This window comes from Saccopteryx leptura, chromosome 2 (genome assembly GCF_036850995.1).
Source record: "Saccopteryx leptura isolate mSacLep1 chromosome 2, mSacLep1_pri_phased_curated, whole genome shotgun sequence".
In the NCBI taxonomy this organism is placed as follows: Eukaryota; Metazoa; Chordata; class Mammalia; order Chiroptera; family Emballonuridae; genus Saccopteryx; species Saccopteryx leptura.
The window spans coordinates 63,448,838-63,476,731 of NC_089504.1; the positions used below are offsets into that span (position 1 = coordinate 63,448,838).

The following is a 27,894-nucleotide window of genomic DNA, read 5'->3' on the forward strand; positions in this document are numbered from 1 at the left end:
TAGCAGAGAATCTGAGCTAAATGCATTTATTCCAAAATCAGCTCTGTGGCCTGTGGGCCTTCTCCATGGAACGGCCACTTGCCCAGCAGGGTGAGGCCCATGGGCTACATGGGAAGCTGGACCTGGAACAGCCCTTCTAGGTGTCATCAGAGGCAGCCCTGCTCAGCAGAGACCTCATGGCCACAGGCTTCCACAGCTCCTGCGTGCTGCTCTGGCAGCATGGGGAGGCCTTCCTGTGGCTTGACCTTTGCTGCGACATCCCTCTTGTGGACTTCATCAATAGCTTCAAGTTCACCAGTGCTGGGGACTTGCTGGTAGCCAGGGGGCGGCAGGAGCACAGGCTGGGCCAATGGTGGTGAATCAAAAAGGCTCAGAACTCCATATGCATCATCCCACTGGAGAGGGCCCCCAGGCCCACGGCACAGGCTCCTGACATTCTCATCCCCTTTATCGAAGTTCTTCTCAGGCCATGACCAACCCTATTTATATTAAAAATCTCCTCTTTTGGGGGGAAAAGATAAAAGGATCCATAAAATCTAATAAGAGAAAGGAAATAAGAAGCTTACTTAGAAGGCTTCTGTCAGTCAGTCAATCAAAAATGCAATTATCTAGGAACTATTTCCGTAAGGTAGCTGTGCTAGGCACCATACAGCCTGAATTGCTCATTAAAGCGCCTGTCATAGGGTCCTCATTTCTTACATAGTTGATCAGAGCTGTGCCAAACACCCCTATTTTTGTCCAAATTAAGAATTTTCAGGGTGAATAGAAATAAAACTACCACACAAGACAAAGTATTATAATGTAAGACAAATTATTATCATGTAATCGAGAACAATATAAAAACACACAGATATCCCAACCCCCTTTTGCTTTCAAACAACAGAACCAAGACTTAGGAATCTCTGTCACTCTCAGAAACGATGTTCCAAAGCATTTTCTATGCAAATTTATCACAGCCTTTCTCCTACTGCCCTGAACGCAAATGTCTCCGTGTGTCTCTTGTTGGAATGAAATCTTAGGCAGGGCAAGTTCAGGTCTTACTTGTTCCTAAATCCTCAGAGCTGGTGCAGGGCCTCACTTGTCAAACACAAATGCTAACCTTCTGAGCCGTTTCCTTAGGTGGCAGGTGTAATCTGTGCATTCTACTCCCTAGCATCCAGTGTCTCTAACACTTCCCCACCCCCACCCCGATTGAAGATTGAAAACAAGCTGCAGAGAAGTGGGACTGTAACAAGCTAAGATGATCCTGACATCTATTGCTGTGCTCTTCATAGCAACAGGTTCTTTTAAAAGAAGCACAAACAGGAAGATACAGTATTTTCACTTAAGCAGTGCTTTAAAAAATTTTGCAGCCCATATACATTTTTCTCAGTTCTAAAATAGTCATTTCAATGTATTTCTGATCATCTCACCTCAATAGGTCCCCCTCTGTAATCTCCTTATCAATTCCCACACTGTTTCCTTGCTTGCATTTGTTACTCATTTTCCTCTTATTGTTATTGGACTTCACCAAGACAGCGTGGCTCTATGAGGACAGAACGCGTCTATTGTATGTACACTTTCATCTATGGGTCTAATGCAGTGCCTGACATACAGTGTATGCTTAATACATATTTGTTGAGTGGGATAAAGTAAATTACTTGAGACTGTAGTTCTCAAATAATTTACTAAAAGAGCAGTTTGATGAGATGATCTAGATGAAAAAGAAGATTGTTTTGTTGGCCAAGTAATTTTGAGAAATGCCTGTTATCTGCCCTCTGGAATATTGGTGTATCCAAGGATTTGAGAATGCCTGCAAACAGGAAACCATGAAATATTATTTAACTCAACATTTCTCAAATTTATAGGATAAAAAAGTCTTTATAAAAGCAGTACTGAAAAACATCCTGTGGAATGTGTTCCAAAGAACACACTTTGGGAAACATTGCTTTACTAGCTAAAAAAAACACCTGGCCTACTAGGCCCAAAGATGATAGATAGTATTTCTTTTTCTGTATTTCCAAGGCAGAAGCCAGTTTTTCTGATCTTTCCAGAAAGGAACAGAAGCTTTTCTTACTACTTACGCTCATGGACGACTGTCCCTACACCACCACTTTTCCGCTCCCAAATTTAAGTTCTCAATTCCTTTCAAACAACTCCCATCACCATGTAACATCAAAATGCTCTTGAAATCACAGCTGGTTTTATATTGAATCTGCTTAAAACAGATGCCTGTAGACAACTGGGTTTAACTCCGAAAGTACTATAGGCCTAAGGTTAACTTGACTCTTTTTTTTTCCACTTAAATTTAATTATTACTCAGCATCAGTATTTCAAACCAAAAATATTTGCTTCACAAAAAGTATACCCAGAGGCTGCCTTGAAATCAATTACCTTTAACAGAGGCATCAGGACATTCAGGCAGGCCATATGTCTCACCATCACTGTGAGGTGTGAGACCAATAATTCATTACCAACAATCTTTAACAAGTACAGAAGTTAGTGACTCTCTTAATAAAAAGCAAACTTATTCGTGCAGTTTTCACATCATTCCTGTAATGGCATCACTCTTATCCGAATTCCAACATGCTTTCTTAACTGTGAGAGGAAGGGAGGGAGCTAGCTCATCTTGAAATGATAGGTTCATTATATGTGCCCATTACTGACATTCCAGTAAGAGCTGGAGTGATTTTAGTTTATTCCTGAACAGGAAAGATGGAGGGAGAAAGACAGGGAGGGGAGGGAGAGAGGAAGGAACGAAGGAAGGAAGGAAAGGGGTGTGAAAATCTGGGAAAGCCTCTGATTACCTAACACTTGCGCATGCTATCCACCATGCAGATGATGACAGAAACCAACTGATAGAAAGTGAGCCTCAGTGACTCTTCTAATACGTGCTTCCATCCAGGGAAAACTATATATTTTCACATTACTTTTTAAAATTCCAACAACTGCATAAAGCAAAGTGAACATACATGCTACTTAATGAAATTGTTTACAGTTTTGAGTATATATAGCTCTGAACAGATTCCAAAGAATTGCCAGTTCTATAAGAACAGAGCTGCATTAAATAAGCTGTTCTGTTTTAGCCAGAAAGCTATACAGAGCTGTTCTCTAAGTAGATATAAATACATGTTGAATTCACACACATTTCAAAAGCCCTGTTTGGTTTATAACAGCTTGTATGGAGGTCCCAAAAGTGAAAGTCATCACCCACGGTGGGTCAAAGGTGAATGTTTAACAAACATTTAACAATTCACACCCAAAGTTTGGAATCTCTGAGGAAGATTGAAATGGCTGAAAGATTCATATCATCTCTAACTTTTGGCTCAGCAGTCTTTGCATTCACTTTTAAAAAATCCATTTTGATAACAGGTCAGAGTTGAAGGCAACCCCCCTACTTATGGCACTTTCAAAGGTGAAAATGAAAAATTCTGATAAAGCTCACAGACTTAAGGAAAATTTCAAGTGGCTTTTTGCCCTAATTTCTTCTTATTTCACCACTCATTATCAGGCAGAATTGAAGGACAGATTCTAGCTTTTCCTCCGCAAGCTAGACACTATTCTCACTGGAGACTACAGCTGGTGACCTGAGTATTTCATTACTCATTTATCTGTGTAGTCCTCTAGTTAATGAACTCAAGATCTGCAAAGCCCATTCCATGGAAGAAGGCTGTACATCAGCTGATGGGATGTGTGGGTGTGAGCATTAGCCAAGAAGAAAAGGTACTCTTTGCATGCGATGAGCTAAATTGTCCCAATTCCTTTGTAGAGAGATTCCCACCCCACAACCCTTTGTCTTTCTTTTTACAGATTAAATAATATTTAGCTGAGAATTCAGGTTCTTGGTTTTCAGTAGGACCGAAAAGACATGGGAAAGGACCATGTACCCATGGCTGGGACATTACTTATGAGATCTCTGCCCTTCCTAAAAACATTTGTCTTACCACTGAAGGTGCCTTGTCACTGGCCCTGACTTCAGAGCAGGGCCTCATAAAACTGCCGATGTTGAGACCAAAATAATGTCATTTAATGTCTGAGCAGGGAGGAGGGTTAAAAAAAGGATTAGAGACAGGCAGGCAGGGTATATTAAATAAGTCCATGACTAACAGGGTGTGACAGAAAAGGGTTTTATTCTTTTCAACAAAACAATTCCCTTGGGCTGGGACCATTACTCCACTTTGCCTTTATCACCTTGGAATTTTTATGGTTATTTTTGATGAATTCACATTTTTGTAAAGGCTTTTTTGAAATGATGCCAGTTTTCAATTTTTAATTAAAGTCGTAAATAATCTTAATTCTGCCTTAAAAGGTTTATTGTTTCTTACTTTTTTTTTTTATTATGGCTGCCAGGAAATATTTCAAATACCAAGCCCTGATGTGAGTTAGCAATTAGAATCTCTCCAAGGTCTAGTAACGACAATGTACCACGTAAATGTTACATACTGGTATACCAGCGCAGGATTTGAAAATGTGAACTGATTTCAGGTTTATTACACTGCTTCCCCTGGGAGTGACATTTCCTCTTTTTATTGGGTGGAAAACCTTTCGTCATTTTAATTTCCACAAATTAATCCATCACAGATCAATAAAGGATTTTTAAAATCTTGAGATTAAAAAGACAGATTAAAATTCAGAAAGTTAAGACAATAAACTTGTCACTAAGGACCAGGTAATGAAAGTCAGCCAAAACCAATTCAGTCACTGCAGAAAACAAGAGTGAGCATCAACAGCCAAATCACCGGAGAGACAAAACCTGATTTTACGTAAAATAAAATGAAGAGAATACTGAAATACTTTTCATTAGATTATAATACTGCTCCTTATTACCTAGATTATCTGTTGAAGGTTGTCTGTAAACTTATATTTAGTAATTTCAAAGTCTGATTTTCTTTTTTAAATTAGTGCTTTGAGATTCCTTCACATAATCCAACTACTCTTCCTTTATATAGAGATTGAAACATTTCTTCCTCCATGGTTGAACAATAGAAACCATTTTCTGAAAATATACTTTGGTTTCCATACCTACTATCAATATCATATTGTAGCTTATTTGTCTAGATATGGTACTTATATTCTGTCATGTCCATGACTGCTGTTACTATTTATGAAGGTGCTCTCCAACCTTATGATAAATTTGGTCATGAAAATTTGTCATATTTAGGGAGGGGGAAGCTCTCAGCAAGAGTTTTTTTGTTTTGTTTTGTTTTGTTTTTTTTTTAAACAAACACAACTTACCACTTCAAGTTGTAAGATATACACAGATAATGACAAAAACCATTAGGCAATAGTCCTGCTGAATGTTAACACTATACAACAATGGTGTGTTATTTTAAGAATACTAAATATCTCCTTAGAACTTTATACCATTAATTCACTTAGCAGTTCATTTACTCTTTTAAAATAAAAGAACATATCCAATCTATGTTAAATGACCATCTATTATGTTGATATTATTGTTGCTATTGAAATGATCATCTGTTATCAATTTACTGAGATTCTAATTAGAGACTTAATTATACTTATAGAAAAAAATAAGTTATTTTAACAATCAACTTACAAGAGTAAGTTTGTATACCATTAAGAATATTAGTCTTCTAACTGGGCATTTTTCTAACTCACATGGAAGAAGTCAAATTATTTCCATCTATAAGCCCTCAACTGGCTATGCTAACACCTCTCAAGGAAGAAAAGCTTAAGTAACAAAAAGACTACAGAGCATTTCCCAACATAAAAGTGTTAAATCTCTATAAACCACAAAAGAATACAAGATTCTAGTTAGCTTAAAGTCATGGTGACTTGATGGCCATGGGGGAAGGGGGGGGTTCGGTTACTTGAAATAAGTTTGAGTCTTCAGCTTTCCTTAAATTTGTTATGAAGGGCCCTTAAATGAATCATGTATCCCTCTGAACACAAATGAAATATTCAAAAAGTCAAGGTCAAGTCAACATATTTTCTGCCATGGTCAGAAGATGCATGTTGGCCCCAAAGTTTACAAACTCAGTTATTAGGAAATGCCTTGTAAGGTGGTAAGTTCCTCATCCCCTGGTCATGGCCAACCGCTTGCTAGAGATCTTATAAAGTCAGGAAAACAAGTCAGGAGGGTTGGCTGTGATCTTTAACAGTTCTTCCAGATCTGAGATACTATGATTCCTATAAACTTTGGAAATACATTAAATCTCTTATTGATGTCAAAGTAATTTTAGGTTCAATTCCTTTCTCAGATTTTCATACACAGTACCTATTAAGAAACATTTTTTTTCTAAGCTTAAAGGGAGGAAGCATATTTCTATTCTTACTCATCCTACAGATTCTCCTTCCTTCTTTTTTTCTTTCACTTACCTTCAGCATCAGAGCTAAAATGGTTTTAGCCTATTGATATTTTATGAAAAAGCGCTTATCTTCAGAAAGGATTTCTGTTGTGCTGATTTTCCAAATTCAATTTTCTTGTTATTTGGACTTCATTTCCATAAAAGCCTTTTTTTTTTTTTTTTTTTTACTTTCCAGTTTAGGTGACTTATACTTAATTTTCTCTGATTTTTATTATACAAGCCCTCCCAGAAATTTCTATCTGGCTGTAACATCTATGCAAACCATAGCCTTGCTATTACTGCATACCACAGGGACGGTCAGGTATGGTTCCAGAGCACTGCAATAAAGCGAACACCACAATAAAATGAGTCACAGGCCTTTGTGGTCACCCAATGCACATAAAAGTTAGGTTTAAGCTATACTGCAGTCTACTAAGTGTTCAGTAGCATTATGTCTAATGCTACACACACATACCCTAATTAACAAATATTTTATTGTTAAAGAACGCTAACCATCATTTGAGTTGTCAGGGAGTCCATCTTTTTTGCTGGTGGAGGGTCCTTTTGCTGGTAGAGGGACTAGACAGTATCTGGTCTGACTAGTGGTGGCGCAGTGGATAGAGCAGCATCGACCTGGGATGCTGAGATCCCAGGGTTGAAACCCCGAGGTCACTGGCTTAAGTGTGGGATCATAGACATGATCCCATGGTTTCTGGCTTGAGCCCAAAGGTCATTGGCTTGAACCTAAGGTCAATGGCTTGAGCAAGGGGTCACTGGCTCGGCTTAAGCCCCCAACCTCCAACCATCAAGGCACATATGAAAAGCAATCAATGAATGACAAAAGGGCCTTAACTACAAGCTGATGCTTCTCATCTCTCTCCCTTCCTGTCTGTCTCTCTCACTAAAACAAAACAAAACAGTATTTGGGAAGAGCAATAAACAAAGCACAATAAAACAAAGTATGCTTGTACTTCATGGAAAATTTCTCTCCACAATGAATCTAACACATATTACACTTTGAGAAGTATAAGTATTTCCAATGTCCTGCAGAAGCTCCTGGTACTGCAAGAATTTAACTCTTTTTTTCTGGATGGATAAGTTCGTTTTTAAAAATTACCTTTTTCCTCGCTTGTTGATCTTTGGAAGAATGTGCCTTCACATGCTTTCTTAGGGAACTTGGGTCTGTGTAGCGTTTGGTGCATCCTGGAATCTGACAAGCATAAGGTTTCTAAATAAGAAAGAAAGAAACAGCTGTGGTTAAATCACAAAGGTAACTGGGGAGGGTTTACTCAAACACTACTGACTTCAGAGCATGAGTTGTTACCAACTGACTGATGTGAAATGCTGGGTAATACTCAGACATATTAATTAGAAAGCCCAGTAAGTTTGCATCAAGACAAGAAAGGAAGTACACTTTCAAAAAACAAAGAGATGGCCTATTTTTTGATGATTTTTAAGAGGTTACTATAGAGTACATTCTTGCCAAGAACCTCTTACAACAGTTTTTAACATAGAAATTATTAGTAAGCATCTCCAGTCATACTTACAGTTATGTTCCCCTGAAAACAATCTTTCATACTGTCAGAAACTAGGAAACACATACTCTGTAAGAGTTCAGGTATAAAGAAGCTGTAGAAGAGTCCAGAAAAGACTGGGAATGTTTCAGAAGAAACCTGATTCAGAAAGAGAGAAAGAGAGAATTAAAAGTAGAAAGTGAGTAGGAGACAGTAGGTTTCAAACAACAGACACATGAAAAATCAGCCAGAGACATTAACGTTATGAGTTGTAGAGGAGTTCTTGTGCTAAGCCTGAGTTATGTGAGTAAGCCCCTAGCTGAGCCATGATGAGGATACAAGTTTTGGCTACTCCAATTCCCCCATGCTTCTGAGCTATATGATGTGATTGGCGCTGAAGACTGAGTCTAGAATCTTTTTTTTTTTTTTTTTTTTTTTGTACTTTAAAATGATCTCCCTTGTTTGGATATTAAGACGCTAATAAAAAATAAATTAATAATGTATTTGCAAGAAAGTGTTCAGGGTTAGAATTATGAACTCAGTAATCTTTATGGGAAATCCATTTTCCTGTTAAGTAAAGAATCCATTTAGTTGGAGAAAGATAGTTTATTAAAAATTCTGATGACATTAGCAGCATAAGGAGTACTTACTGAAAGAGAATGAAGACCTCAATTTAAATAACAAATCATTAAGCAACTACACTTTGCTCTTTCAAACAAATATTTAATTTCTGTATGATTTTTAAAAAGCTTACTAATTTGTTAAATGATAAAAATTTAACCAGTAGGTAGTTTGAATCTCTAAAGTAAAAATGATGATTTTAAAATATTTAATAAAGAAATGATTTTTAAAAATAAAAATAGCTGAGTTTTAAAAGCTACTGAATTGAACTGAATCATTAAAATCATTATCTTAGGTAACTTTCCTCAAAAATTTTAAAAAGAGTTATTTTTTTAATTCCAAAATGATTTTAGAAAATGCTCTTAGTTTGATTAGCTAAAATTAGTTCCAAGCAAAGAGGGGTATTGTAGAAGCATAATACTTAGCCTCACAATAGTTCTTTCAAACTACAGATAACTAGCTAGAGTAGAAGCAATTTCTCAAGATAATCTGTCTCACGAATGTTCATTCTACCATGATAAAATTTAATGATAAATTGAAAAATTTACTAGATTCTACCAAGACCATTTCAGACATACAAAATAGGGCATTTAACATAATTTATTCTTTATTCCTATTTCTACCTTTAAAAAATACTGCTATTCACCAAATTTATTCATTTAATATTCTATCCTGTTGGTCCTAAAATCACTGAATTCAATTTAGCTGGAGCAGAAAGGGTCCACCTTATATCCATATTACTCTAATTACATATCAGATAGTTACTAAAAAAACCATCATATTTATGTGTATCAGGAGATAATTCTGTTTAGAAAGGTTATGTGACATATAGTTAAAATGACTTCTATCAATATGACTAATAGAGACTAATACAAAATTTAATAAATATGTCAACTATAATATCCGAAGAACATTAAGTATGTATGAGAAGGTGTGTAGAAATAACAGTATCTTTTCAAAATTCAAATTCTGGCGTAGTTTAATAATAGACATCAGAATGTTAAGACTGAAAAAGTACTGTCATGAATACATTATTTGCAAGAATGTGGGATAAGAGATCTGTGATGTGTATAATGCATTTATCCTGATGACTTTGTTAAGTGAAGTAAAATTACATATAGTCTACCTGCCCTTATATAAGGAAAATGGCATTAAAACGTGAGAAACACAAAGGAGGACAATCAACGTAATTGAGAAAATAAAAGAGAGAGTAGTAGAAAAGGCATTTGCAAATGAACAAAATGTTACAGCACTAAGAGAGTTAAGGTGCAATAATGAAAATCAGTTGTTCTCATAGGCTTCATGCTGATGGTTCTGTGGTTGTTACAGGGAAAGCCCGAGGAAACTGAACCCTGGGGAAGAGTTGCTGACTCTTTTTAGATTACTTAAAGGTGAAATTGCCAGGTAGTTGCCAAAGCAAAAAGGCCAGATTCACTCTGAAAAACCATGCCAGCCTTCGCCTTTTTATGTTAAGAAAAGAAATCAGAGTAAGAAAAAAGGTAGGTGGACAGTTGTTCATTTGAGAAATAATACATTAAAATAAATAGTAATACAAGAATAAACTTTCGCACACTCACAACTGTAGACCTACATTTTCCATACCTTGTATATTGTGGACGTTAGTATATCTTAATATTTGAATATTTATATGAATGCCCAATCTGTAGTGGACATTCTCTGTACTAAAATCTACTATATGACAGCCCCTAAACTGCCTCTGCTTTGTACACAGAGGTTACCACAGAACCCCTCTGTCCCAAGCAGCTGTAATATTTAGGATACTCGTGACTATAGAAAATAAGGAAAGAGCCAAACAGGGCCCTCTGGCCCTTTACCAGGTTCCGTTGCTGCCCTTGGCATAGCCCCTATAACCTGCAGACCATAAAGCAAACACCTTGGCCATCCCACTATCAAAAGAGCACTTCCTCACACTGGGGCTTCAGACTGAAAGTTGGAAAGCTGCTGCCATTCTTACAGTGTCCAGATGCGTCCTCTGGTGCTTGGCGCGGTCACTGGAGTTACTGAACGCCTTTTGACAGCCCGGATGCTGGCACAAATATGGCTTCTCGCCCGTGTGACTCCGCAAGTGAATCTTGAGATTTTCAAGCCTTGAAAAGGCCTTCTTGCAACCTTCAAACTGCAAAAAGAAAACATTTTGGGGTTGTTGAGGAGGACCTTGAATGCTTGAGCGTGGGGGGAAAGAGTTGTTTCTTAGTTTGTACTTAGCCTAAAACAAAAAAATAAAATGAAATCCAAACAGTAACAAATATTACTTCTAAATAAAGCTATATGTTTGTGTGAATCGCGTTTTTCCACTGAATATACATGCCACTTTCTGTACTAGATTTGGGTCTCAAGCTGATTCCTGTGATTACTTATGTCAGAGAAAATTCACTGTGAGCCATCTGGCTCAGTTAATAAAAATACAGTAATGCATGTCTTAAAGATTTATTAAAAAAATTAACACACTTTTCCATTTCCAAATTGGTCTAAATAGAAGCAACCAGGAAGGAAGAAACTTTTTACAACTAATAAACTAACAAGAAAAATCAGAATGATGTATAAGAAAAAAACTGACCTGAAGATCCAAGAGTTTCAAATGAAAAAGGTGTGTGTCACTGAATTATTATGATCCTAAACTTGCTTAAACCAAGGGCTTTTCCAACTCCCAAGTGTGGGAGACAGGCTGTAAGCTGGCAAAGTCCATATAGCCTAAGGCTTAGTTTAAGACTAAGCCTTTCCTTTCCTTTTAATATTAAGATCTTTTCAACATCCTTTTAATACTAATATCTTCTCAACACTAAGCTTTTCCCCACACCCTTGACTGTTGCATGATGTGGGGTGGTGCACTCTTATGAGGAATCCCATTTATGCCTCAGATTAGTAGTGGCTTTGTATCAGAGACTTCTTTATTTATACATTGGCTTAAAGGCTTTAATTTCTACACTATATAATAAAGCAGACCGGGGGTTCTCTGTCTCTGGCAAACAAAAGGCATTGCAGAGGCCTCCTGAGCCCATCTTGTTCCTCTTTAAGCCTATTTTCTTAATTCTGTGCCTTTCCCACTCAGTACCTGAAATTACTAGCCGCGCTGGTTCGTGGCACCCAAGAGATTGAACTTGTGAAGGGTGATTGTAATGCCGGTGGCCGAGGCCAGGCATATCCACATTGGATTTGGGCAGTAGAGAAACTGTGGAGCCAGAAAGTGTTGGGCCATTACCGTTTAATAGTCTCACAATGACAGATGAGCAAACAGGAAGGGAAAACCTCTTCTCTGACAAACAAAAATAATGGTGGTGGGCAGGCAATCCACCATCTATAATCCCCCACCTCTCGAGTGCAAGCACCTATAGCCTTACATAGACCATGTGCACGTGCCTCTGCCCGGTGCATCAGGAAAAGTGCTTTCAGCTGGTCAATCAGTGAGCAAGCCTAACACAGCTGCCCCACAGTGACGCCAAGATTAATGAGATAAAGTTTTTAAACATGCTGTCAAAAAGGTACTGAAAGATAATTAATTAAATATTAAATCATTTTCCAAATAAAGTGAAAGTTTTATTTATTTTTATTTTTTTAAAGAAATATGGTTATCTAATTCAAGAAAAGAAGAACTGAAAATGAAAGATTGATAATTTCAAGAAATGCTTCATTGGTATATAAATTATATTTATTTTTTATTTTTCTTTCTTTTTTTTTTTTCCAAGTGGGAGGAAGGGAGACAGAGAGACAGAATCCCACATGCATCCTGACCAGGATCCACCTGGCAACCTCCCATCCGGGGCTGATGCTCTGCCCATCTGAAGCCATACTCACAACCAAGCCATTTTTAGCACCTGAAGTGGAGGCTTCACTAAGCCACCCTCAGTGCCCAGGGCCGATGTGCTTGAACCAATAGAGCCATGGCTACAGGAGGAGGGAGAGAGAGAGAGAGAGAGAGAGAGAGAGAGAGAGAGAGAGAGGAGGGGTGGAAAAGCAGATGGTCACTTCTCCTGTGTGTCTTGACCGGGAATCAAACCCAGGACATCCACACATTGGGCCGACATGCTACCACTAAGCCAACCAGCCAAGGCCATAAATAATATTTATTGATGCTAATTTTACCTAATGCCTTCTGTGGGAAAAATATCAGCCACCATTCGCTGGTCAAAGTGATTCCAATCCTTGAAATGACAATCTAATAAAGAAAATGTGTTACAGAAAGCCCGTAATTGAAGCATGAAGGTGAGATGGATACTTATCCTCTAGCTCTCTCATTGGTGCTAATGCTCTCTTCAGTGCTAAGCCGCAGAATATTTATGTTACTTTAACAGTTTAACACCATTTGAGTTCTCTCTAAAAGAGAAACTTATGAATATGAAAAAAAAAAAAAAAACTAACGAGAACAAAGCATAATATGTTTAAAGCAACTAAGAAACTTCACTTCTTAGAGAGAAATGTGTGCATGAAAAGAGGTGTGGATAGAACAGAATATAAGTAAAGAAGGTAAATACAAGATGGTTTTTATATATTTAAATTTAGCAGGTATAACCTAACCTTACTACAAGATTTTTCATAAAGCTCCTTGTTTCTCTTGATGATGGAGAACATTGTTCATAAAGGGATGATCCAGAGCTTGCCAGGTTTAGTTACTTGAATTTTCATTTTTAGGTAAAGGACGAACTAATGAGAAAGAAAATTTAAACATCCAACTACTTAAGTTGTCCAGATTTGGCCTGCTGAAGTATTTTAAGAAATTTATGAAAGTTGCACTTATTTTTGATTGAGAGTTACACGTTTCACAGACATATGTTGGTTTATTTCAATTTTGATATTTTGCTTAAAATAATTTTGGTGTTTTCCTGATTTCTATTTTATGTAAAAATAAATTTAGCCTGAAGAGAAGATGATTGCTGACGAAGCCAACTACTTTTTCAACAGAATGAAAGAGACAGTGCTACGTCGCTAGAAGGAAAGAGGAGTTAAGTGGTTTATTTCCACAGATTTTCAAGTGGGCCCCAAATCTGAGAATAAAGGGGCTCAACGTTAACCCCCTATTCATAGCTAAGAAGCTTCTGCTATCAAACCTCTGTTTTTAAGGTTCTCTCTGAATGACGACCTAAAGCAAACTCCTGGAGCTCAGATTATTTTATTTGGAATCACTTGGTGGACCACACTTAGGTCTAAAATGAGCCTGTGGTGTTGGACACATCAAGCCTGTAGCCTATTTCACAGCAAGGCTCTTTTGTAGGGTGGACACTGTTCTGGGGCCAGTTCCAAGGGTACATACATACCCAGAGCTGGGTTGGCGCCAGCATCCATTCCCTTGTACAGTCCCCACTATCTTGGAAAGAGAGAAGGGTTAATTTGTAATGGCACCAACATAGGAGTGGAAAAACAACTTGAGAATAGATTAATGAGGTTTCTGTGAGTATTGGACAAATAAGACCCTCAGATCTACCACAGAGTGATTAGAGAGGGATCTCAGACTAGAGATCTAGATCTCTGGATTTGTCCTAGAACTAATTCAAACTGTCCACTGGACTAGACACAAACTGAATGTAGATCAGTGTTTCCAAAGTCTAAATGTGCCAGTGAATGTCCAATTAAAAGTCAACCAATTACCATTATTGCTGTTATGAGCAGCAATGATCAAAGACCAAGGGGCTTGAGATATTCCAAGCAAGTCAGTGAAAAGTGAACTACATCTCATTTTTTTAAAATAGCAAAGATGGCGGAAAATATGAGCACCCAGACAGAAAGTGACAACAACATGATTATCTACAACAGCATAAAAATCCAGCTGATTTCAGACGTTTCCTCTGTATCAAGAAAGGCCAGAAGACAAAAATGTTTAAATTACTTGTACTAGCATCACAATATCTCCAAGAGAAAAGATTAAGAGTGAAAGGTTTATATGAATAAAGGCAAAAGAAAGGCAATTTCATGAACTCAGTAGCTCAATATAGGCCACATGCTGACTCTTATTGAAGAAATTCACTTGAAAAAACTATGAACCCAAGACCACTAAAATCAGGATCTGAAGAACTGACAAATGGCACTGGGGGGAGAACTCACACCCAACCGACCAGGTGTACACAGGGCAGCACACCTGACTGAACTTGCCACACTAACAATTCTGCAAGAGGAAGGTGGTGCTTTGTCTCTCTAATGGTGCCTGGATGAAACTTAAAAGCAAACAATTCTGTAATGAATCATTATCATTCATTATGAGAATAGCCCTGTAATTTAACACAAGAATTTCCTCTCCCTCAGGCAATTTCATTCCTAGAGTTACAAGTTCAATTACATGCAAATGCATTAAAAATAAACTAACATTTAGGTAAAACTACAAAAGAGTGTTACAAAATACCAAAACCAAATGCTTTGAGTATTTGGGCAAATGGATACCTTTTTTTCTTATTATTTTTTATGATTTCCAAATCTTTAATGAATATCTAAACCCAGGTGTTGGGCACACAAGTTTGTAACAAGTGTTTTTTAGGTTTGCTCGTTTGTATGGGGACAGTGCCATGTGTATACAGTCTATGAAAGGCTGTGGGTGCTTGCCCTTAGGGTGGCAGAATGCAAATTGTGGATTGCCTGCCTCCATAAGGAGGGGTGATTATTTGCTATTGTTTGCCTGAGAAGGGGTATTTCTGCCTGGCCTGTTTTGCTGCTGCGAACTGTGAGTCCGGAAAGATTGAACTGTGAGTCCGGAAAGATCTTAGAAGTGAGTCGAGGTTTAGGAGCCCTGAGAGAAAGGGGAGCAGTCTTCCCTTCCTGTTTGCTTATTTGCCGTTAGAAAACTCTAATAAATGGAATGGCCCACTGTTGCAGTAATATAAGGTTATAGTAATTAAATACATAGACAGAAAAATATGGAAGATATATAAAAGTAATTAAGATATAATATTAAAATCAATGAAAGAAATTAAATAAAGTTATGCCGCCTGGATAGGAATTAATATAGTGTGTACAAATATGATAAACAGACTCTGACTTCCATGCAGGGCTCAGTTAGTATGTGTGTGAAGTTATACATAGATAAGAAGTGGCTTGATGTCATAACTCTGTAGGTTAACATAAAAAGGGCTCCCTGTGAGGAACTCCTGAAAAGGTGGTTTGAGGTGATAATCCTGTAGATTGACACCTGTGAGAAAGCTTAGGCCAGAAAAGGTACTAGCGCTAAGAGACCACCCCCCTGCTGCCGTAGTCAGCCAGACTCCAACATGAACGTGGATTGTCTCCATGCCACTCTTATCAAGGACAGCTGAGAGGAGCACACCGATGGGGTCCCCTTAAGCTGTGTCCAGGCACACCAAAAGGATTTGTGAGTAATAAATTACCTGTATGATTCTTGCAACTAACTTGTGTGTTGGTCGTGTCTTTCCTCTGGTGGCAGCTGGTCTCGGCACTGATAAGTAGACTCCTCATAGCCACCTCAAGAGTAGTCTCAAAGAGGCTGCCAGCCTGCTGATAAGCAGGAGTGTCCCACTGCATGGGGAAGTTGACTTGGGGACGCCTAATGGACATAGAAGTTGGGCTCTACTGGGACCCCCACCATCCTCCATCTCGACAGTTCCTTTACCGCCTGCCTGAATCCGATGGGAAGCTGCATGGCCAAGGCGGCCATGGCCACTCGCCTTACACTAGGGAAGCAGGAACCACAGGAGGAGTGTTTTTTTGGTTCAGCCAAATGTTTTTCTATTGAGGTTTTTAAAGTGCAAGGTCCACCCTGAGATTTAAGGTTCAAACTGTCACCTGACTGCTCATGTCACTGCCACCACCCAACTCCTACACAAAATCTGACCAGTATCCTAGTCGCAGGTACTTTCCTACTTGGAGTGGCTGTGGAACCAGGAATTTAGGACCCAGTGACACACAACTTGATTAACAGGCCTGAGGTCACCTGTAGGTCAAACACAGGCCCTGTATCGGAAGACAACAGAGAATAACAAACTCTCAGAATCCAGTAAGACAGCAGTACAAGGAGAAACAGAGCACAAAAGAGAGACAAGTATAGGGTGGTAATATGGGAGAGGAGAGATGGTGGGAAAGGGGTAGGTACACGTTAGTAATCTTACCCATTTCTAACTGAGACAAGAGTCATATGGACTAACAGCGGCCCTAGACTGGAACAGTGTAAGCAAAGTTATCTCCATTTGCACAGCAAACGTGACAAAATCTCAGAATGCCAATCTCACACTAGAGAGTCTTTAAATTGCCCACTATTTTAATCAGCTGCTAGGCAGATGTCTGGTTCTGAAATAGGTATGAGTACAGGAGGCCCTCAGTAGCCTCCTGACCAACAGAGCGCCCCACATTTCTAGTGCCCATTATCTCCCCCTGTTGAGAACAAGCACTAAAGAGAAATCACCATGTTCCAGTCACACATTTCAGAAGCTTTCCAGACACACATGAAAACAAAACACATGAAATCGTGACAAAACTTTAAATCCCATAGATTTTGAAAATACTGCATCGCATGAAGACTCATTCTGAGAAATATCTCTTTAACTCTGGCTGTTTTCAAGTAACCAACTTTAATTAAAAAATGTAAGTTGCCACAAACCCAGAGAACTCTAGCTTGCATCACTTCACTAATTTAGGAGATTATTTCATATTTAAAGGATCACAACTAGACTGTAATCATCGCCTATATATATTGGCTTGATTACAGATTGTTGACATTAAGTGGCATTAAGATGACCTTTGAATTATTACTTTCCCTTTCTATTAGAGGCTTTTGTGAAAGGTTCTGAAAATGAAAGGCTCATTAGACACCATTAAAATAGGATTTATTCCATATGTGTAACCAATAATCAAGGAGAATATTACTCCCTCCCCTAATCAGCTACTTAGAGTGCTGAGAAGCACAAGTTCATATTCAAAGTAGTAATAACAGCAAACCTTTCCTGAGCAGGTTTCTATACCATCGCTAAAGTCAACAAAGCCCAAACAGAAGGGAGACTATGATGTTGGACATACTTTTTGAAAATATACATTTGATTTCAATTAAGGCTCAGTGTTTATGACTCTTGGAAGTATACACTTTTACAATTTCATCAGTCAAGACCAATTAATCCCATTAGTAATGGCTGATGCTATGATATGCTGAGCAGTGCCAGGAAACTAGTGATGAATTATATGCTAGTTTACATCTTCCATTTACAGCCCAAAGACAATAGCGATGAAAAGCACTGGTGGAAAGGTCAGCAAATATTTCTAATGCCAGGGATATAGCCAAGGTGACTTCCCAATAAACCCAAGAATTCAAGTCCACTTGAATCTTGGATGTACCTGCAAAGGATATAAATAAAAGATTGCTTTTCCTGTGACTCAGAGAGGGCCAAAGGAACAGCCAAAGGCCAAGGGACACCTCACACACCTGAGAATAGAGAGAAATCTGACTCAGGTATTCAGCTGAGATTTAGAAGTGTCGTTCTACGACAGTGCCTCCCAGCTTTATGTACTCATGAGTAACTTGGACATCCTGTTAAAATGCAGATTCTGATTCAGTAAGTGCAGAGAGAGGTCTGAGATTTGGCATTTCTTACAATCTCCTGGGTGATACTTCTCTCAATGTTGAATGTTCGAAGATTACAGTTTGAGAAGTAAGGTTTTAGAGATCATTAAACTATCCTCAGGTTGAAAATGTACAGTTTGATGAATTTTTTTTAAAAGGAAGAGATAAAATAAAAAATGAACTAGAGCAAAAATGAAAGAGTAATGAAAGTGCTTGCTTTTGATGAACTGAACTGTGGCAACTTTGTCCTTCAAAGTGCAGAAGAGTAAAAATTAATTTTAAAATTTATGTTGGGAAGATAGCAGAAAGTGTTGTCTGGGCTGGGGCAGGGGGTGGGGTGGGGAGCAGAAGAAAAACCAGGGGGAAAGAAAGAGACAAAGAAGAATCAAAGCAGAAAGACTGCACGAGCACATTGGGCCACCTGACTTTGGTTCTTCTTGTCTCATTTGCATTTGGACATATGGGTTGCCTTGTGCCACCCTGTGGTTTCTGTTCCCAGTGCACCCCTGTCAGTACTGGGTGCTCCAGCAAATCGTAATATTTACCACATCCCTTTGTAGAAAGTTTTACATAAAGGGAGAGAAAGAAAATAATTCAAATGTTTCAAAGCTTTTTAAAAGTATCTAGTTCATGAATTCATTACCCTGGGTTCTATGGAATTCTTTCCTCTCTCTGTCTCATTCACAGCATCAGTTCTGCAGTGAACATGGAGATGTTGCAGTCTTCTAGCTTTGTGACTTCACTTACGTTTTCAGTCTAATCCCCTCCCCCCAGGTCTGTAACAAAACAACATACCAGTAGAAAAGGAGTTTCTATGTTTCCCTTTGGTTGCTACAAGGTAATATCTGATTTGATATTTCAAAGGTTCTACCCAGAGGAATAATGGCCTCATTGGAATTTAAAGTCACTGCAGGGTTACCCACGGTTAATTTGAGAGTTCTCCTAATGTCAGGGAAATCAGTGTACCCCAACCTGATTTTCCAAAGGTTCCAAGTATCTAAATAGATTTGCAGTTCCATTTCTGCCAGCAGCCTTCAAAGTTTCCCCGCCTTTGGTTTGGCTGGGGCGGCTGGAGGGGGATGAGACTAAGACACCTTGGCCTCAGAGTCAACCACTTCAGCGCATGTACTCATCTGGCCTTCGGAAGTGGCCGACAGTACTCATTTATCCAGATTTTCTGGAACTATTAAAAATTTTGTAGAATTAATATAAAATCTTTTCTGTAATGTTTTCCTAAACCATAATAAAGAGATCCCAGTTACTATGCTTTTCCTTGTAATTTTAGTGTACAAAATGAATCTATTAAAACTAGCTCAATAAATACGACTTCCTGGCTCATTGTGCTTCTTGTTTTTGATTAAGAAATCTGTATAAAACAAAGGTTACCTAAATGGGTGGTATGTATGTATTTCTTATTGGTTTAAGGCAATTTGTTGCTTTTTAACACTTTGGGTCATGGGTAGCAGTTGTTCCTTAAAAGGGTACTCTAAGTGAGGTGGCAAAAGAAGTGAGGGTGAACTTAAAAAATGAAAATGGAAAAAAATGTTCTCAAGAAGCCACATGAGAATGTAAAGAGAAATATGTCATTTCTGGGCCAACGTTTGAAGCATATTAAATTTTTATGGAAATTATGAAGTGTCTGGTTTATAACAATTCAAAGGAGCTGGGGACAAATGGAACCTCATCATGGGCATTCTATTCAGAACTGGAAAAAGAATACTCCACAGTGCAACACTGGTATTTAAGACAGATCATTCAGCCTTCTCCAGTATTCAACACATTTAAAGTACCATGTATTATTCATGTTGTGTCAATACAATGCCAGAAAGCTACAATTTCAAGCAAATAATTATTTCTATGAGTGGATAAATAATAAACTGGTTGTCTGGTATTGTTTAAACATAACAGTAAGTTAGTTGCTTCATATTTTGTTGTTGCTGTTTATTAGCATTGATTGCCTGCAACTGAAGTGTGTACATTTCAGAGGTTCACAGTCAGACCTCTATAAACACACTTTGATTATATACCAGTAGAGCAAATACATTTAAATCTACGTAATTGGCCCTGCATAAATACATATATCTAAAAACAATCAAATTATTTAATTTTCCTTACCTGTGTTTCTGACCACCACATAGCCAGAAATATTTCCATATACATATATGTACAAGAACAATACTTCTAGGAAGTGTGTGTGTGTGTGTGTGTGTGTATACACGCATACATATAAAAGGCAACTCTCAGATGTTTTGCTACACTATATTAATGAAAATATTTTTTTATACTCTTAATGTTCAGTCTATATGCCAGGTATTAATTTTCTTGCATACTCAGCACTTTATTAGGATCTGTGGATACACAAAAGAAACATCAGGCTCAAACCTATAATTGCTGCATTCATACAATATTCCAAGAGATAGACTGTACCTAGAATAAACTCGGAACCTGACTCAGCCTATTCCAAGATACCCAAATTATTTTCTATATACTTAGAAATGTGAAGAAACTTAGGGAAAATGGAGGAATTATCTTTAGGATTTAGGCATTATTTTTGGCATTTTAAAAAAATATCAGAAATATTCTCTAAAACTCAGTTTCTCTAAAAGGTCTCTCAAATTTCAGAAGACAGGCAGGGATAGATGAAGTAAAAGAAAACTAAGTAAGCAAAAAGAAGAAGAAAAAGGAGGAAGAGAAGAGGAAAAACAGAGACTGAGACTACGGGTCAGAGAAGGGTGTGGCATGCATGTGGTCCAGCCTGTCCCCACCTAGCTGTCTACACACCTCTCCCATCCTGGGCTCTAGGCCAGTCCAGCTGGAGCTCCGTTCTTAAGCGGCATGCTCCTCTTTGCCCCTGTGCCTCTGCATGTGCTAATCTGTGTGCCTGGTGACATCCTACTGATCCCCCCTTTTTTTAGTTTGGTGTCCTCTCCTCTGTGATGCCTTCCTTTAAGCTCTCACCAGGCACAATGGGTCACTCCTCCCTCAGCCACTACACCCTGCCCACGGACTTGCTAAAGCATGGAGTTATACCAATTGGATTGCCTGCCTCTGCCACTAGGCTGTGAGCTTTATGAGGACAAGGGACTGAATCTTGTTAATTTTTTTATTGCCAGCACTGGATACAGTGCTTGGAATATATTTAAGTGACCATGGATTATTTGCTAAATAAATGTAAAACAAAACAGACAGAATAAACTCTTTGTAAAAAAAAAAAAAAAAAAGCATATTGATTTCCCAGAATTTCTTGTGTAGTACGCTCATTAAGGTCTTTTAATTAGGTCAGCCAGTTACTGGTCATGATGACATCAAATTGTCAACATCACAAAAGCTATAAAATAAATTTATAGGTTTTACTGGATTTTAATGTTCTATAGAACTACTGTAAATATACATTTAATTATTTTAAATCTAATTATGTGAGGAAACAATACTAGTAACAATATTTGGATATATATTTGTTGTGTGGATGAGATACATTAATTTCTTTATTGATGTGTTGAGAAATTTGTAGCAATACTGGTGAAATGAGTGACTGTTTTTGGACCACACCCTTTTCCAAACTTGAGCTAAATATACACATACCCATTGGGAACATGTTATTAGCAATAATTCAAGGCACATGAATGTGTGCCTTCTTCATACATAAAGGAAAAGAAACTTTTAAATCGCCCTTTAAAGGCTGAGCTAATATGCTCTGAAATATGCCAGGAAAGAGCCTTTCATCAGAGCATCTCACGCAAAGAAAAAAATTCTTTGAGATCTTGCCCCCAATTTCCCTGAGTCAAACATCTCCAAAGAGAAGGTTGAAGAATTCCCCATGATGCCATGCCTCTGCCCATCCTATAGCCAACCTCTCTGAATGCAAGGCAGACATGACAATTCCACATAACCCAAGTTATAATCATGCCTAGCTCCAGAGCTTTCTGCGCTGAGAGGACAGGAGTTGTAGCAAGGCCTTGGGTTTGCCTTTCCTGTTACCAGTGGACTGGCTGCCTTGTAATTGTTTTTGACTGCAAAGATGAGACTGCCACTGATTGCCTTTAGTTTTATTAAGAATTGGCATGCTTGGTTTAACAGCACTAAGCAGTATATTTATTTACTATGATGTTTCCCAAAATGATTGCTGAATTCTGTCATCTCTTTACTGAAAAACTGTTTGCAGGTCTGCAACAGAATGTATGCTAACATACGTACAGCAACACAAACCTCCAAGACAAACTGTTTAAGTCAATTTGCTATCACATAGGCACCTAGGTGCAAATATGTACATATGCACTTGTGAGTACAGCCATGGGCACACACTTTAACACTTGCACACAAATCCCACACGTGTTCTATAATAAATGTATGTGTTTAAGATCTGTGTGCAGGGCTATAGAGGCAAATATAAATTTGCCAAGAGAGAAAAGGAAATTCATACACGAAGAGAATAATTTACCATAAATTGGCCCACTCTGAGTTTATTCCAAAAAACCGAGTGCAAGATGCCAAACTTTTAATGGCTCTTACTATTCCAGATTTGGCCCTGACAAGCTTTGGAAGAGATGCAAGTGGGCAGGAAAGATGGGATTAAAAAATTATATCTTAAGCCTTTTCACTTTCAAATGTGAAATTTCCACCACTGTGACAGGAGGAAAGAGAGTGGCAGGGAGATTTTCCTGACACTGTGCTTTTTTCAACAAAAAGCCATTGATTTTCATTATGCATTGCTTAAATATAAATTCTGTACTTGCTAAAAGTCATCTGCAACTGGCTGCTTAAAAAAAGAAGCAGATATGAAAATAATGAAACTCAAACCTTGCATTAGCCCTGGCGGCCATGACAAAGGTGTGAGCTCAGAGTGATGCCTCCTGGCAGCTCCACAGTCCTAGGGTTGACAATCTCTTGTGACAATCCACCGGTCCATCAAAACCACGCAGTCACTTGCTTCCAAAATGCTGCACTTCCAGTTTTCTTTCTCTCCCAGCAGAGCTTTTTCACACGGCTTCCCTATCACATGCCTGACAGGCACATAGGTGCTCCGAAAACCTTCCTTTCCTTCCACTCGCTCTTCTTCCCTGCTCTGATTTTAAACTCCCTATCCTACTTCTGAGCCCTCCTCCTTCCTGGTTGTTGAGAGACTTGCTCTCAAACCCCTTCTTCCTATATGCCCACGGCTCACCCATGGACAAGAAACTGCCATTGGCTTTATTGACCCTTTCCGATTATGACCTTTTTAGGTTTGGGGACCAACAGGATATTGAATCACTGTGTGCATGCACTCAGTTTGACCCCTTTAATTATTAGGAAAATACTTTGGCTGAGAACCCTAATCTCAATACCCCTGGACTATTCCACATAACACACCTTCCACCCCTTTCTGTGCAACTTGACTCCACTTATCACAAGAATGATAGATCTACATAAAATTCTACCTGCAACTGTCAAATTTGGAGTAGATATGGATCACCTCGCCTGTTTTAATTTGATGAGAATATTGGTCTGTTATTTAGAATAGTTGGATTTTTCATTTCATTTAACTACTTTGTTTCATATTTTCCAAAAAATGAAAACAAGAATAAAAAGAATTTTTTTTAAGATATGTTTCTTCTTTTATCTCCTTGGCTATCTTCCAGAGCCAGAGATGCTGACATGGAAGTACTTAGTACAGAGTAAATTCTCAATAAAAGTTAGGCACTATAATTTTCTGTATTCAAATTATCTAGTATTATTATCCTTATTTTTACAAATGAAGGGAATTGAGGCCTAGAGAGGCGAAGCAACGCCAAGGGAATATTCACTTCTCAAGAGTTCAAATAGATAAAGAAACATGTCATGGAAGGAATCCAAATGCAGTTTTTCTTCTGTTTCTTCATAAAGCAAAAAAAAAAATATTACTAGTTTAAATTCACTGTAGCCAATAAGGTCAACTATCCTAAATTATATAAATCATTCTCACCAAAGTCTGAGCGTGGAGTGAAGTCATTAATAATTACTACTGTGAGCCTTATGTTGTTGCCATAATCTTCCTTTTTACAAACTGTAATTCTCAAATTAAAAAAAAAAATGTGGTATGCATGTGTAAGCCACTCAGGTGCTTAGGATGCTTAGAATCAAATGCAAAGTGAAACCTGGCATGAAATAGTCAACCTGAATATTCTAGAAGGACCTCAAAGCTGCATATGCAGCTAATGAAATACCTTACTAACTTCATTAAACAAAGGTGTTTCTGAATTTATTACCAATTTACCAATGGTAAGAAAACATGTCTTTCTTAGATGTGTACTTGGCTAAGCCTTTATTTAAAGTAATTTTACTATGAAGAAAAAAAAATGTCTTAGTTCTCATAATCTAATACAATAATGCCTAATATATATTAGGTGCTCAATAAATGTGTTTTTTTGAAACAATGGTTAGTTGATTGAATATTCACCTAAATGTTTGAAGTAACACTTGTAATTTTAATTGAACTAAAATTCTCCCAAGAAAAAAGTTAATACTACTATTTCCTTTGTTGGATATAAGAATCCAATCTGCCTCAGATTGCACAAGACCATCATTTGTTAAACTTGGCCTATACCTCTCTGAGCTCCAGAACCTACTGCCTATTCAAACTCTACACTGATGGTTCACAGGTACCACAATGTCAAGATTCCAACACTTAACAATGACCTTTCCCCCAAAACAGAGTCTTCATTCTCTGTTCTCTATTCACTCAGCAATGTAGGCCCAGAATCGTGACATCTCCCACTTCTATACATCCATTTCTAATCTCCAAATCCTTAAAAGTACCTCTCAAAATGTTTACTTCTCTCCATCAACATTTAACCTCCCCTAATCTAAGCCACCATCCCTTATCTGGTCTACTTTGATAATGTCCTAATGGGTCTCCCCCATCCACACTTGCCCCCACCCACCATCTAGTCTCCACACTGCTGCCGAGTTCTCTTTTGAAATTAGAAATCTGATCATGTCACTCCTCTGTGTCAGATTCTTTAAAGGTTTTGCATTGGTTCTGAATAAAGAGCAAAGCCTAGTCATGGCTTATAAGATCTTGTTCCGTCTGGCTTCTGCCTGCTCCTCAATCTCATCCCTGTTCTCTCTCTTGCTCCCTCCCTTAGCTTAAGTCACACTGGTCTTTCAGTTCCTCTAAGGGGCCATGCCTTTCTCAGCTCAGGGCATTTGCACATGCTTCATCCTTGGTCTGGAAAAAAGTGTACCTCCTATTTGCCTGGTTAAAACCTACTCATCTTTTAGAGCTTAGCTGATATATCCCTTTGTCAGAAAAAGTATTTTCTGTCCCCAGGCTTAGGTTTAGTCTCCCATGTATGTGTTTTCATAACATCCTCAAGGAATGTGAGTTCCTTTAGGACCAGAACCAGGCTGGTCTTTTTCATGATGCACCAGTGTACATGGTAAGCTCCCAATGCAGCTTTGTTAAATAACTGAAAAATGAGTTCTTATATATTAAAACACAAGTTACTCATTTTAAAATGCTTTCTTTTCCTCCCTTCCTCTTTTAAAAACTATGCTTCTAGGGCTTAAAATCCACTCAGAATAACTGTGTACTCATACAAACAGTGCTTGTTCTAACAAACAATGGAGAACAATAAAAAGTGAGGAAAACTTAACAGACCCTCAGGCCTGGAGGGGGAAAAAAAAAAGAGCTTGCAAAGCCCTCTAAGTTCTAAGTGCTATATGAAATGCAAATGTTTTCTAGATTCCAACTGCACACACAGAAATATCTCAACTCATTTTGACAAAGTTATCCACCAGGGAGGTGAATAAATAGCTTCACTAAATACATATGGTGCTATTACACCCCGCAATAAGTGACAATAGGTCTTGCTTTATAGTAATCTAAAAATTCAAAGCTCAATTATATCAGCTGCTCAGTAAATCATACTGAAAAGATGGGGTGGTGAAGCAACTTAAGAACAGACTGTATTAGTAAATGCTAATGATCTCTTTATGATCCACAGAGGCACTGCTTTTTCTTCTGAAAGAGAGCTTTCCGTAAATTAAGAGAAAAAAAAATAGACATCCATGAGCTACAGCCAAGAACAAAATGAAAGCAGGGAGTACTCCTTTTGATCTTTCAAGGGTAGTATTTAGTCAAAGAATGTATGCTGGACTACAGAAAAACATGACCAGAGAAACATGAGTGTTTGGGACCTGGAAAATACAGCTGCTGGCAGCTGGCCATTTAAAAATGTTTATAAGGAAAAAAAAAAAAGAAAGAAAAAAAGAAAGGACCTGTCTCCATAGCTCCAAATTTCAGGGCAAGCTGACACTGACTGTAATGAAAGGGGTCAGTTTCAGATTTCTTTTTAGAACCCAGAAGCACTCTAAGTAATTGGTATAATTAGCAGTTCTGATATGCAAATCAAATTCAAACTTAAAATGACTGAGATGGAGAAGCCACCTTAACAGGAAAAAGAGGAAAGAGAGAAAAGGAAAGAGAGAAGCATGAAAAAAAAATGTTGGCCCTTCCTGGACAACTGGAGGTTGGCTGAAGAATGGCTGACCACGGCAGGGAAGGTAGATGGAACACCGCCGGCCACTGTGCGACCACGGGGAGGATGAGAGGGAGAGCCAGCAGCCGCTGAGCCCAGGTCCACCCGGAGCAAGAGACTCTGGAGAATGACAACCAACAAGGCAGATCTGGAACCACTGCCCTATTTAGAGCTCTTGTTTGCATGCTCTCCGGACTTGTGGTGTTTATTATTTTTCTAATTTGAGCAAACCATGTAAGCTTTTGGCACCTCAAAAAAATAAAATCATATGGCCAGTAAAAATGTTTACTTAAGGGAAAAAGTTAGCTGAATGGCATCGGTTTTCCCTCCTTTTCTCAGCAACCTTACTCCTGGGAAATAGTAATCTGCCTCACTGCTCCTGGGCCTGGCAGGGTCCACCCACATGGGGCCCACTTGAACCAGAAGCCTCCAAAGGGCAGCAGCACCACGGGGGAGGCCACAGCACTCTGACCTTCCAGACCTGACCAGGCTCACTCGATTCGTACTTTCCTTGCACACTCTTATTTTTCCTGCATAAATCTGTATTTATCTGCCATTAAATAAAATTTTCAGCAACCATCTGCATAATGATTTTCTCTCAAGTTCTGTATCCGTCCCTCTGTACCCAGAATCTAGCCCAGTGCCTGAACCTGCCAGGCACCCAATGAATACAAACCACAAAATCTGGGTTTAATGGGTAATATGAGGTCAGATCATCCCAATGTCAAAGCTACTCTTGATCATCATTTATTCAGTAATCGAAACTGAATTCCTGAGAGTTTATCAAGGATTATTTGTATGGAGACCTAAGACAATCATATATCAAGTGGTAACCTAAGAAAGTGCTCAGACTTGACCGTGCACACAAATCTCCATGAAGAATCCATTTTATAAGGCCAACTCTGAGCAGGTTTGGAGCACAGCCTGGGAATCTGTATTTCAAAACAAACAAACAAACAACTCTCTCAAGAGATGCTGATGGTGTCCAGGCTACACTTTATATAGTTAAGGTCCTAGGGGTCAAACTGACAACCCAAACACAGCTTTTCTCCCACATGAATCTTATTTATTTTGCAGGACATCCTTTTTATAATAAAATCTTTTGAGAATATTTATCTCTTTTTTTAGTTTTTTGGACAAATTAGTACATATGCAGCACTCAGGTATTTATAAAACACAGAGACTCCTCTTCAATAGGATTTCATTCCCTTTCTGAGATCAATGCTGCACAAATCTTTCTTTCCAGCAGTTTCTAAGCCACTGTGGGAAGCCTGAAACAGGCTGACTGATATTGATATTTTGATCTTCTACACCAACTGCCACATCTATCAATATTCAATGATTCCTTTGTAAAGTGACAGGGTTTAGGCTGTTTTCTTAAACAAATGACACAACAATGCAGAAGGTCGCTGTAGGCAATGTCTGAATGTCTCTGTACACAAGATCTTGCCTCACACCACAATGCAGAGACC

At 38.4% G+C, this 27,894-nt stretch overlaps 1 protein-coding gene across 3 annotated transcripts in view; it reads right to left on the minus strand.

Moving 5' to 3' along the window:
- Positions 1-27,894, minus strand: part of GLIS3 (GLIS family zinc finger 3) — a 521,995-nt gene that overhangs the window by 114,601 nt on the left and 379,500 nt on the right. For all 3 annotated transcript variants that reach the window (XM_066368078.1, XM_066368077.1, XM_066368079.1), the window contains 2 exons: positions 10,398-10,559; positions 7,405-7,515 (listed from right to left, as the gene is read on the minus strand). In XM_066368078.1, the coding sequence (XP_066224175.1) occupies positions 7,405-7,515; positions 10,398-10,559 (273 nt within the window). The remainder of the gene's footprint in view (positions 1-7,404; positions 7,516-10,397; positions 10,560-27,894) is intronic.